This window comes from Rana temporaria, chromosome 1, assembly GCF_905171775.1.
Source record: "Rana temporaria chromosome 1, aRanTem1.1, whole genome shotgun sequence".
Lineage (NCBI taxonomy): Eukaryota > Metazoa > Chordata > Amphibia > Anura > Ranidae > Rana > Rana temporaria.
In genome coordinates, this window is record NC_053489.1 from 317,918,984 (window position 1) to 317,931,774 (window position 12,791).

The window sequence follows — 12,791 nt, forward strand, 5'->3', positions numbered from 1 at the left end:
TAGTTTGCCAGATGCAGCGCATAACTTTAGGCATGTCCCCTGTGACCCCCCCAGAAAAAACCTGCTAAGAACCAAGTTCCGCAAGTTTTCCCCTCACTTACCTGCTCCATGCCGCAAGACTTTGCCAAGCAAGAGGCCCAATCTTCCCCCATCTCGGTGGGGATGTCTAGACCTTCAGGCCCTGGGTTCCTATGAAGGATCCACTGTCCTGGGCCCATATAGCACTCTGGCAACAGAAAACATTAGGCACCCAAAGGTTTCTAAGTTCTGGGCCCAGGGTCCAGCTCTCTAAAAAGAAAAGCATTATGGGCTATACCCCAAGGGTTTGGGGTCCGGTTACTGACCACTTTAGCGCTGAGGCCTTTGGACAGAACCGGTTAGCTCACCTAATCCCAAGGATGCGGAGGCGAGCTAAACCATGACTAACACCTAAGACACTGGCGTAAAAACTGAGGTACTCCTATGGGAGGGGGTTATATAGGGAGGGGCATTTCCTGTTTGAGATTGCCAGTGTCTATCACCTGAAGGTACTCCATATAACCCATATAGTAATGAATGCCGCTCTGTGTCCCGTGATATAACGATAAAGAAATTGCATTTTTCTCGTCCTGTGTACGTGGCATAAGTGGTGTGAAAGAATTGCTCGGAAGCTCTCATTAATTACACCTTAACAAAATAATTAGATATTAATATGCAAATCACATATTTCAAAGGATTTGACATTTGTTTATTTTTTTTTCAAAACGAATAATAATGCCCAAATGATTTTTCCTCTTTCTAAAACACAAAACATGGTAATAACAGTAGCACAGCAGTAGAGTGGTGCATATTATAACCGTGTGACCAAATAAATCAGTCAAAGCCAGATCAGTATTGCCATCATTAGAGGTTCTTAACACATACCTCATGTATAAGGGCTGTTAACATCTGCTGGTAACTGCGGCCCCTGCTGGCAAGGAAGCGATTGATAGGTCTGCCATCTCTGTCCGTCTGAACAGGCAGGTCATAGCACAGCAGCATGCCGGCTGTAAAATGTTACACTCAGTGAGAAAACCCATAAAGAATGTACGATGTCTACATGACGGAAAAGCTTTCTTCATACAATGAATGTTTTTTTTTTAATGAGTAAATGCAGATTTGGACAGATAAGTATCAGGGTAATAAATTATGTTTATGCGCATTACATCTGTTTGATATAAAAATCATAAGAAACTGGATATAATCACTGTTTTCTTGGAAGAGTGGGAAATCAGCGGGATGTTTATAACTTAGGATTCATTCACAGTTGTTTTCTCATGTCTATTTTACCATGTCCATTGCCAGTAATACAGTGAAATCATCTCTTTGTACTGTGCTTACTAAATTAACAGAATACATTCAACATAAAACAAAGGACATGAGAAACCTACTAAAATGTACATAGTATAACGTCTTATTTTAATTGGCTCCACTAAGGCTACATCATTAAAAAATGTAATCCAACCCTTTTCACAACTGCACATATCCTAGCACAAACGAGTGAGATAATTAGTAGATAGCAGGTATCTTATTGTGTTATGGTGGAACAGTCTTTTGGAATGTCTTTTATGTCCATTGGGATATCCTCCAAGTTTACGGTTAGCACTATTGTCTGTCTGCAGCAGCTTACAATTTTCCACAGTTGGCCATGGAATTACAGTATCTCACCAAAGTGAGTACACCCCTCACATTTTGAAAATATTTTATTACATCTTTTTATGTGATAACACTGAAGGAATTACACTTTGGTACAATGTAAAGTAGTGAGTGTACAGCTTGTATAACAGTGTAAATTTGCTGTCCCTTCAAAATAACTCAACACACAGCCATTAATGTCTAAACCGCTGGCAACAAAAGTGAGTACACCCCTAAATGTCCAAATTGGGCCCAAAGTGTCAATATTTTGTGTGGCCACCATTATTTTCCAGCCCTGCCTTAACCCTCTTGGGCATGGAGTTCACCAAAGCTTCATAGATTGCACTGGAGTCCTCTTTTACTCCTCCATGCTGACATCATGGATCTGGTGAATGTTAGAGACCTTGCGCTCCTCCACCTTCTGTTTGAGGATGCCCCACAGATGCTCAATAGGGTTTAGGTCTGGAGACATGCTTTGCCAGTCCATACCCTTTACCTTCAACTTCTTTAGCAAGGCAGTGGTCGTCTTGGAGATGTGTTTGGAGTCGTTATGTTGGAATGCTGCCCTGTGGCCCAGTCTCCGAAGGGAACTGATCATGCTCTGCTTCAGTATGTCACAGTACATGTTGGCATTCATGGTTCCCTCAATGAACTGTAGCTCCCCAGTGTTGACAGCACTCATGCAGCCCCAGACCATGACACTCCCACCATGCTTGAATGTAGGCAAGACACACTTGTCTTTGTAATTTTTACCCGGTTGCCGCCACACACGCTTGACAATATCTGAACGAAATAAGTTTATATTTGTCTCATCAGACCACAGGGCATGGTTCCAGTAATCTATGTGCTTAGTCTTCACGAGTGGTGGTTCTGGTGGAAGAGGATGAGCATTTCAAGCTGTTGAAGATCTCTCTCTTTTATTCTTTAATCACAGACTTTGTTCTCCACTATTTCTTACCTATTAATGACCTTCACCGGCTTCACTTTTTCAGATATAGTGATCATTTATTAGAATACCACCTTGATTTGTAATGTGTTGTTTGATGCATTGTATATTGTGTTGCTATGTGCTTAGTCTGTTTATCTTTAGAAATGTGTTTGCAGGCTTTCTTGTGCATCATCTTTAGAAGAGCCTGGCAGCACTCATATGTCTATTTCCCAAAGACAACCTCTGAGCAGGTGCATTTAACTTCTTTGGTCGACCATGGCGAGGCCTGTTCTTAGTGGAACCTGTCCTGTTAAACTGCTGTATGGTCTTGGTCACTGTGCTTCAGCTCCATTTCAGGGTCTTGGCAATCTTCCTATAGCATAGGCCATCTTTTTGTAGAGCAACAATTCATTTTAATAGATCATCAGAGAGTTTTTTGCCATGAGGTGCCATGTTGAACTTCCAGTGACCAGTATGAGAGAGTAAGAGCAATAACACCAAATTTAACACACCTTGTCCCCATTCACACCTGAGACCTTGTAACACCAACGATTCACAGGACATCGGGGAGGAAAAATGGCTAATTGGGACCAATTTGGACATTTTTTAGTTAGGGGCAGGGCTGGACTGGGACAAAAATTTGGCCCTGGACTTTATCCAGACTGGGCCACTTTGACAGGTCTCTCCTATGGTGGCCGGACAAACCAGAAGGACGGCGGCCACACAGAGCTGTGACATAAGCTTCCTCGGCACTCGTTTTCCTGGTCTTTCCTTTCCACTGCTCTCCATATAGATTCTCCGCGGCAGCAGACAGCAAGTTGGAGAGCGGGGGAAGGAAAGACCAGGGGAACGAGTGCCGAGGAAGCTTATTTCGTATGATGAGCTTCTCAGTGCGACTCCCGAGGAGCATGTCTGTATTCAGTCATGCTGAAGTTAACGAGCCAGGGAGAGGAGGTAAGCGCTGCGGGGAGGGAGAGGAGGTGAACGCTGTGGGGAGGGAGAGCCAGAGGAGCGGAAGGGTGCGGCGGTTCGCTGTCACTAAAGCCGAACCACTGAGCCATCGGCCCACCGGGAAACTCCTGGTAGTCCCGATGGCCAGTCCATCCCTGGTTAGGGGTGTACTCACATTTGTTGCCAGTGGTTTAGACATTAATGGTTGTGTTGAGGGGACAGCAAATTTACACTGTTATACAAGCTGTACACTCACTACTTTACAAATTGTTGCAAAGTGTAATTTCTTCAGTGTTGTCACAAATATAATAAAATATTTACAAAAATGTCAGGGGTGTACTCACTTTTGTGAGATACTGTATTTCACAGATATACTGAGCCTCATGCATAAACATAACAGGAGAAGTTAGTCATAATCTTCCTCTCAGGCCCCGTACTCACGACCAAACATGTCTGCTGAAACTGGTCCGCAGACCAGTTTCAGCAGACATGTTCCGTCGTGTGTACAGCCGCGCGGACAGGATTCCAGCAAACAATTGTCTGACAGACCGTTTCTGAGCAGACAACTGTTTCCCGGACTTGCTTTAAAACAGTCCGCTGGAAACCTGTCCGCCCGGACATGTACGGTCGTCTGTACAGACCTACCGTACATGTCCTGCCGCCCGCCATCCCTCGCATGCGTCGAATGACTTTGACGCATGCGTGGAAGCATTTTAAAGGCAGGCCGCCCACGCCGCCGCGTCATTGTCGCGGCGACACCGCGTCATCGACGCGTCGACACCGCGGACACGCCCCGCGTATTGTTTACGCGCGGACTTCTGTTCGATGGTGTGTATAGCCATCGAACAGAAGTCCCCGGGCAGTCCCCGGCCAGACATGTCCGATGGAAACGGTCTGCAGACCGTTTTCATCGGACATGTCCTGCCGTGAGTACAAGGCCTCAGTCCTACATACTAAACTAAAAACATAAAATGTGGGTATCTAAGAGGTAATTGTTGAAGCCAATCTATTAAATTTGGTGAAAAGTGCATAAGCACCAAATTGAACTGGAGTTACTGTTATGGGGAAAAAAATACCAAGAATTCTGGTTGGTTGCAATGGTTAACGACTCCAATTTTGTGCTCATTTTCCTTCCTCCAGATTTTATTAAATCAGCCCCATTGCATTCTTGTAGTTATTTGACTGTCAACTGTTCAAGTAGATAACAGGCCACTGCTGACATACTGCATGTTCAGGTTGACCGTACAAGCAGAACGGAAAGCTAAATAGTATTCATCAATAATGGAAAGCTAAATAGTGTTCTACCCTGCCTTACATCACCTGAAATACAGAGAAAACTGGAGTTAAACTTAACAGCTTCACTTCCCACAGCAGTAACATTTCATGCCAGGATTCACTTCTCATAGTATCGACAGTTTACCTCAGAATTCACCCACTCAAAACACCACAAAATAGATGATGAGGCAGTCTAAGAACATCACCTGCAAGTCCTGGTTTTAGACCAGGCTGTCTGTTCTTCTCATACATCTTCAGCATAAAGCTAGGAATTCCGGCAACTGCTTTGCCCTGGTCAAATCGCATAGTTCCACCACGGAGGGCAGTATGGTATATGCCACGAGGCATATGGCTCATTTCTTGCTTCACCAGAGACGAGAGGAACTCTTCATATGCTAAATAAAGATTAAATGCATAATTAGGGAAAGCAGTGGCTCTGAAGTGGACCTTATACCATTAAACGTTGTAAAAAGAATATTGAATTTAGTAATGTGACTTTTAAATGATTCTCAGTATTCAAATAGTTTTTTTTATTTTTTTATTATTTAAATAAAAAATACAATGATCTTGGGGAAAGCTTTTATGTTCTCGTTAAAGCTAGTAATACCAGCCCTCCTGAGACTGCTGGCAGAGGTATTGTGTCCTGGAATGTCGTTTTTTTTTTTTTTTGGCTTTGGGCAGCCACACAAGTTATCTTTGCTATGCCAGGCCCACAATTTTAGATGGTGTACTTTTGAACTCTTTTATTCAGGTCCTGCGCCAAGTATAAGCCCGGGACAATATTACAATTCCACTGTATAAAGTAGATTTTAAAATTCTTAAAATATGATTTGTCAATCAGAGTTGGCAGAATATGTTTTCAAATTTAACCACTTAAGGACCGCCTAACGCCGATATACGTCGGCAGAATGGCACGGCTGGGCACAATCACGTACCTGTATGTCCTCTTTAAGTGCCCAGCCGTGGGTCGGGCACGCAACCCCGTCTGAAGCTCCGTGACCGAGGGACCCGCGGACCCAATCGCCGCTGGAGTGCTGCGATCGGTCATAGGAGCTGAAGAACGGGGAGAGCGGTGTGTAAACACACCTTCCCGTTCTTCACAGTGGCACTGTTATTGATTGTCTGTTCCCTGATATAGGGAAAGGTGGTCAATGATATCACACGTCCAGCCCCGCCCCCCTACAGTTAGAAACACATATGAGGTCACACTTAACCCCTTCAGCGCCCCCTAGTGGTTAACTCCCAAACTGCAATTGTCATTTTCACAGTAAACAATGCATTTTTATAGCACTTTTTGCTGTGAAAATGACAATGGTCCCAAAAATGTGTCAAAATTGTCCGATGTTTCCGCCATAATGTCGCAGTCTCGGAAAAAATTGCTGATCGCCGCCATTAGTAGTAAAAAAAAACATTATTAATAAAAATGCAATAAAACTATCCCCTATTTTGTAAACGCTATACATTTTGCGCAAACCAATCAATAAACGCTTATTGCGATTTTTTTTTACCAAAAATAGGTAGAAAAATACGTATCGGCCTAAACTGAGGGAAAAAAAAGTTTTTTTATATATTTTTGGGGGATATTTATTATAACAAAAAGTAAAAAATATTTCATTTTTTTCAAAATTGTCGCTATATTTTTGTTTATAGCGCAAAAAAATAAAAACGGCAGAGGTGATCAAATACCACCAAAAGAACGCTCTATTTGTGGGGAAAAAAGGACGCCAATTTTGTTTGGGAGTCACGTCCCACGACTGCGCAATTGTCAGTTAAAGCGATGCAGTGCCGAATCGCAAAAAGGGGCCTGGTCCTTTACCTGCATATTGGTCCGGGTCTTAAGTGGTTAAAGTGCTTGTAAATCTTTATGGCACACACACTCGGAATTTCCCCATCTGACTTTTTTCAGAGGAATTCAATCTGAGTTTAGATAGAGAACATGTTCTCTTTTACTCTGATAGAATGCCGTCGGAATTCCGATGTGAGTTTGGCCGGGCAAAAGCCTAAGGTGTGTACGGGGCATCAGACATGAAATATGAACAAAGCATATCCCTAGTGTGTACGTGTCTCAATTCAGAGCACTAAGTGTCATTTCTATATGCTGTCTCATTCCTCGCTCAATCACTTCTGGCAAGTTTTCCTGACACCAAAAGAAAACACGTTCCGGCACTAGGCTCCACTAATTAATTCTGTCCAGTGTGCATGGAGCAGTCTCCTGTCTGCCCCTCCCCCTCTGCGTGTCGGCTCTTCTCCCATAGGCGGTGTGATGAGAGGCTTCTGGGTTGGCTGGAGCTGCTCCCAATCACCCAGTGCACTCCCAGAAATGCTCTCCGAGTGCCACCCTCCAAGTAACCAAAGATGCCACGTATGCCCCGCCCCCTGTAAAGTGCTTTTGCTCCCAGAGCGCCTGAGTTACAGGGATCTAATGGACAAGTACTGATCTATGGGTACACCTAATGTAGAAGGCTCTGATCGGGGACACCTGCTGTGGGGGGCTCTGATGGGGAACACCTGCTGGGGGGGACTCAGATGGGGGACACTAATGAAAACTTCTTAGGGGAGCATCTCTGTGTTTGAGTCGTAGCCATAGAAACATGTGTAAAGGGGAGGAGTTAGTAAGATGACTGCGCCCATGTGGGGGCGCCAGAAATATTTCTGCACCCAGGCGTCTGTGACCCTAGGATCGGACCTGCATGTATGCCCTTCAATAAAAATGGCTACAGGTTAGGCTGCCATAAAATTTGCTAAAATTTTAGCAAACCATAAAGGGGACCAGGTGAAGAGCTCTCTATTCTAAGCACTAGTGGGTAACACTTTAATTTGAAACAGAACCAGAAGGCATTTTAATGTTAGATGCAACCCTCATTTTTCTTTGTATTACTACCTAAAATAATGTCAGTTTTAATGTGATGGCGATCCAATGGGCTGCTATGAACCCCTATGGGGATTGCTATGTAATCCCTGCAACTGTTAGAACAGCTTTAACCACTTCCCTACCAGCCCATAGTGAAATGACGTCCACAAAGAACCTCTGCCGTTCAGAGTGGACGTCATATGACGTCCTGGGCTTTGTGGGGGGGATATCTGAATGATGCCTGCAGCTAGAGGCATCATTCAGATATCCTTCTCTTGTGCCGGCGATTCTGCACAACGTAAGAACGATCATAGCGGCGGTTCCGCCGCTAGATCGTTCTTACAGGCGGCGGGAGGGGACATCCCCCCCCTCCCGCCGCCATCCGGTGCTTCTCCGGGCTCTCCCGTGCCATCGGGGGCCCGGAGAACGAATCGTCCGGCGCTCGCAGGAAGCATAGAGATGACTGGTGACCAGATGGTCACCAGTCATCTCTATGACCGTCGGAGGACCCGGGCGCGATGTGATGACGTCACGCCCGGGTCCCGTAAGTAAACAAAGCCGCGATTGCGGCTGCTAAGCAACAGCAAGCATGAGATCGGTGAATTTTTTTTCACCGATTTCATGCTTTCCAGCCTGGAGGAGAGATGTGGGGTCTTATTGACCCCGCATCTCTCCATAAAGAGTACCTGTCACACACATTCCTATTACAAGGGATGTTTACATTCCTTGTAATAGGAATAAAAGTGATCAAAACAAAAAAAAAATTAAAAAAAAAGTGTAAAAAAAAGAAATAAATATATAAAAATAAAAAAAGAAATAAAATGTATTTTTTTAACGCCCCTGTCCCCGGTAGCTTGCGCGCAGAAGCGAACGCACACGCAAGTCCCGCCGACATATGTAAACGCCGTTTAAACCACATATGTGAGGTATCGCCGCGTGCGTTAGAGTGCCAGCAACAATTCTAGCACTAGATCTCCTCTGTAAATCTAAACTGGTAACCTGTAAAAAATTTCAAATCGTTGCCTATGGAGATTTTTAAGTACCGAAGTTTGGCGCCATTCCATGAGTGTGCGCAATTTTAAAGCGTGACATGTTAGGTATCTATTTACTCGGTGTAACATCATCTTTCCTATTTTACAAAAAAATGGGCTAACTTTACTGTTTTTTAATTTTTTTAATTCATAAAACAATTTTTTTCCAAAAAAAAGGCGTTTGAAAAATTATTGCGCAAATACCGTGCAAGATAAAAGGTTTCAATGACCGTCGTTTTATTCCCTAGGGTGTCTGCTAAAAAAACATATATAATGTTTGGGGGTTCTGCGTAATTTTCTAGCAAAATAATTATGATTTGTACATGTAGGAGAGAAGTGCCAGAATAGGCCTGGTATGGAAGTGTGTATAACTGCCCTGTATGGAAGTGGTTAAAGTTAACTTTGAGAAATGGATTGCAGATTACAAGAGATGGATTTCTTTTTATTCCTTTGTAATAAGTAGAGAAGCATTTCTTACCTGGCAATACAGGTGAAGGAGTTAGTGCCAACAGTTTTATATATGAGGAACCAGGTACGGAAAGGTCCACTTCCTTTTCCTCTTCCTCTCCAGCCATATCAGACTCATCTGGTGGGATTATCTCTGGCCTAGCCTAATTCAAACCAAATGATGTGCATTAAAATGATGATCTGAACATTTAGATGGATTTATTTTGTACAAAAAGGAAACAGCTGTATTTTTTAAAGTTAGATAAATATATAAAGTGTACAAATTAAACCAAATAAAATGTGGCAAACATTTAACTAAATTTACCAAATATGAATGGAAATATACAAACACAAAGGTAATTTATAACAATGGAAACTGTGCCTGGACATGCCGCAGTACAATAATTAAATAGCATGTTAGCACCATGGCTGTCTGTCTCTGAATTTGTTCCACAATGTGGTTGAATATGGACACTGCCATATTGAATAATTATCTACACAAAACCCCATCCAGAGCGCCCGATTGACTGCAAGCCTGGGCTTTGCTTACTCACAAAAGATGAATGCAGTGGTGGGAGAGCAAAATGAAAACAAATTTAAAAGTGTCAGTGGAGACCTGCATTTAAAAAAAAACCTGCTGAAAATGAAGATCATTCCCAGACTCACTTACCTTTTCCGTCATTCCCCGCAGTGGATTCCAAAATCCTTCTTTAAAAGGCTTAATCAGATTTTTTCTTCCTTCCTCTGGGGTCCCAGTGGTGGGTTCATTGGAGGCACTCAAATTACTGGTCTATAGGGGACCTCGTGCCCCCTACCCCCTGACCCCCTCCATGTGCACCACCATACGCGCATGGCGAGTGGGGTTGGCGGTGGAGAAGTACAGATCTAATGAAATCTCACCGAACGCTCCGCTTCGGCTGAATCCGACTACACCTCATTTATACAAAATGCCAGATCCATATGTATGGACCAAATATGGCATCAAACTTATATCTCATATAATGGAGAACAATACTTTGATCCCCTTGTCCCGACTCTCACAGACTCATAATATACCAAATCATTATGTCTTTCGGTACCTGCAGCTGTCACATGCGTTTAATGCCCAATTCCCATATTCCTCCTGCATGGTGGTTCAGTCAGAATTGGAGAAGACACTTCGTTCCAGATGTGCTGAAAAACCAACATCTCGTCGGTATGAACATCTGATATTTGTGTCTCTCCCTCCCATGGATAAGCTATGGTCCTGTTGGTAAAGAGATATCCCTACGCTGGACAACGATGATTGGGACGATGTTTGGGATTTCCCCTTTAGTTCCCTAGTTTCATTGCGAGACAGGCTTGTACAGTTTAAATTAGTGCACAGAGCTTACTTTACACCCCATAGGCTTCATAAAATGAAACCCGAGCTCTCCGCAGAATGCTGGAGGTGCGGTGTCTCCCCGGGAGACTTTACACATATTTTCTGGACTTGCCCTAAGATCCAGCAGCATTGGACTGAGGTGCTGGACCGGATTGGCCTGGTCGCCCTGATTACAGTGCCAATGAGGATGGAGGTGTGCCTTTTGGGCCTGATAGAGACGCTGGTGCCGACTGTTGCAGGGAGAACTTTGATTGGGTTATTACTCTTTTATGCTCGGAAAAATATAGCCATGCATTGGAAGAAACCCACAATGCCTTCTCTGGCTCAATGGAAGCGTCTCATAAACGAGAGCCTTCCCCTGTATAAAGACACATATGAAAGTAGAGGGTGCCCCTTGAAATATGACAAAATCTGGCGTACGTGGTTAGCGGAACCTACAACGACTTGATTGTCAGGTGAGGAAGTTACGGAGTAGTTTGTAGGTACTCTGCTGAAGCGGGGTAAAGGAGGATTGTGGGCCTGATTGGGGAATAGTTGTTTCTGGTGATGGAGGAGATGTCTGACGTACTGGATATCAAACTGTGTCCCGAGTGCGCATGTACTTGCCATGAATTGTTCAGAATACATGCTAAAAATACGGAGACTTGTTAAGCACCATCTGACATGCTGTTTATGTACCTGTTGTGATTTTCCTTTTTTTTGTTTGTTTTGTTGTTGTTTATTGTTCAAAAATGCAATAAAAAAGATTGATCAAAAAAAAAAAAAAGGAACCTGCTGCTTTGCCCTACATAGGCAAAATACTGATGCACTAAAAGCTATCAAGTCACAAGATTTATATAGAAGGTGTCAAAAATAATGGTTGCTCTGCAGTGTGACTATAAAATGTCAATATGTCTGCAATTTTTAGTCTACTCTCATCGTGGTCTTATTTCACACATCACATAATCAATTTACACAAATACAAACAGAGAGAAAGACCATGTAGAAAAGTATCTGAAGTGTATGAAAATATACTAGGAAATTCTGTATAGCAGTGGCTAGATGATCAAGCAGAATACATATATCAGGGGTTTAAAGTGTGAACAGGCATATGACAGTTTTTATCTCTTAAACCTATAAAGGTTTTAAAGCAAACCATCCTTGGGATTTAGCACCTGAACCAATAGTAACAACCAATGCATTTTATACAAGTTAAACCTTGTACACATGTACGGGATTCCCGGCGGTAAAAAGTCAGCCGGGAATCCGGAGGGGAAAACCGAGAACCTGCTCGGTAAGTTTTTCTCCTACACACAAGAGGTTTTCCCGACAGGAAAACTGTGATGGAGCTTTGGTCAGGAATCCTGGCCGTGTGTATGCTCCATCGCAGTTTTTCACGAAGGGAAAAAGACAGCCGGGAAATACCGGCGGGGAAAAAAAAGAGGGCTGGTTATCTTTTTTTTCCGGCAGTTTTCCTGTCGGGAAAACTGTGATGGAGCATACACACGGCCGGTTTTCCCGGCCAAAAGCTCTCATGGCAGTTTTCCCAATGGGAAAACCGGTCGTGTGTACAAGGCTTTAGAACTCAGTTTGTACTCAGAGTAGTGGTCTTGATATAAAGGAAGTGTAAAGCTGACCATACAATTTCCTTTAGATTTACCTTCAACTATGTAGTGCAAGGGCATGCCTGATTGCATAGAAATTGAAAGTGTTTAGGTTTGACCTCATTTTTTATGGTTTTGGTAAATCTAAAAGAAAATTGTACAAGAAAATTGTATAACGTATGGCCAGCCTAAGATGAATGACTTTACACAAAAGTCAGCATCTACAAAAAAAAACACAGCTCCAATATCTCATGCTACACAGTACATGATTTAATGGTGACTAAACATATGGTACGCGCTCTTACAGTACTATTAGCATATGCTTTCATCAAAGGTGTAATTTAAAATCTGGACTTCTCATTAGATATGCATCATCTACAGTATAACATGCACACACAAAACCTAACCCAGGACAAAGCTAGCTCAATTCTCCATCTGCATGCAAAGAAAACTACTAGCAAAACCCATTTAGCATAACTGTATTTGGAAAAGCAATATTTTATGAATACCACATGTGGGTTCTTCCCCATGTAATCATTTAATGTGCAAGTTATTTCTGAGTTCAGCATACACATGTGCCAAGGAGAGCCTCTCATAACATATTATATTACAGATTGCAGGGCTCCAAATGTGTTCCCACTGTGGTTTCCCTGGTAAAATGTGAACAGAACAAGTACATTTTGAAGATGATTTTTTTTTCTGTCTGCAA

The 12,791-nt window shown here is 43.1% G+C and overlaps 1 protein-coding gene across 1 annotated transcript in view; it reads right to left on the reverse strand.

Moving 5' to 3' along the window:
- Positions 1–12,791, reverse strand: part of FOCAD (focadhesin) — a 268,287-nt gene that overhangs the window by 117,472 nt on the left and 138,024 nt on the right. The window contains exons 19-21 of the mRNA XM_040359573.1: positions 9,168–9,300; positions 5,014–5,202; positions 904–1,025 (exon numbers count right to left, since the gene is read on the reverse strand). Coding sequence (XP_040215507.1) covers positions 904–1,025; positions 5,014–5,202; positions 9,168–9,300 — 444 coding nt within the window. The remainder of the gene's footprint in view (positions 1–903; positions 1,026–5,013; positions 5,203–9,167; positions 9,301–12,791) is intronic.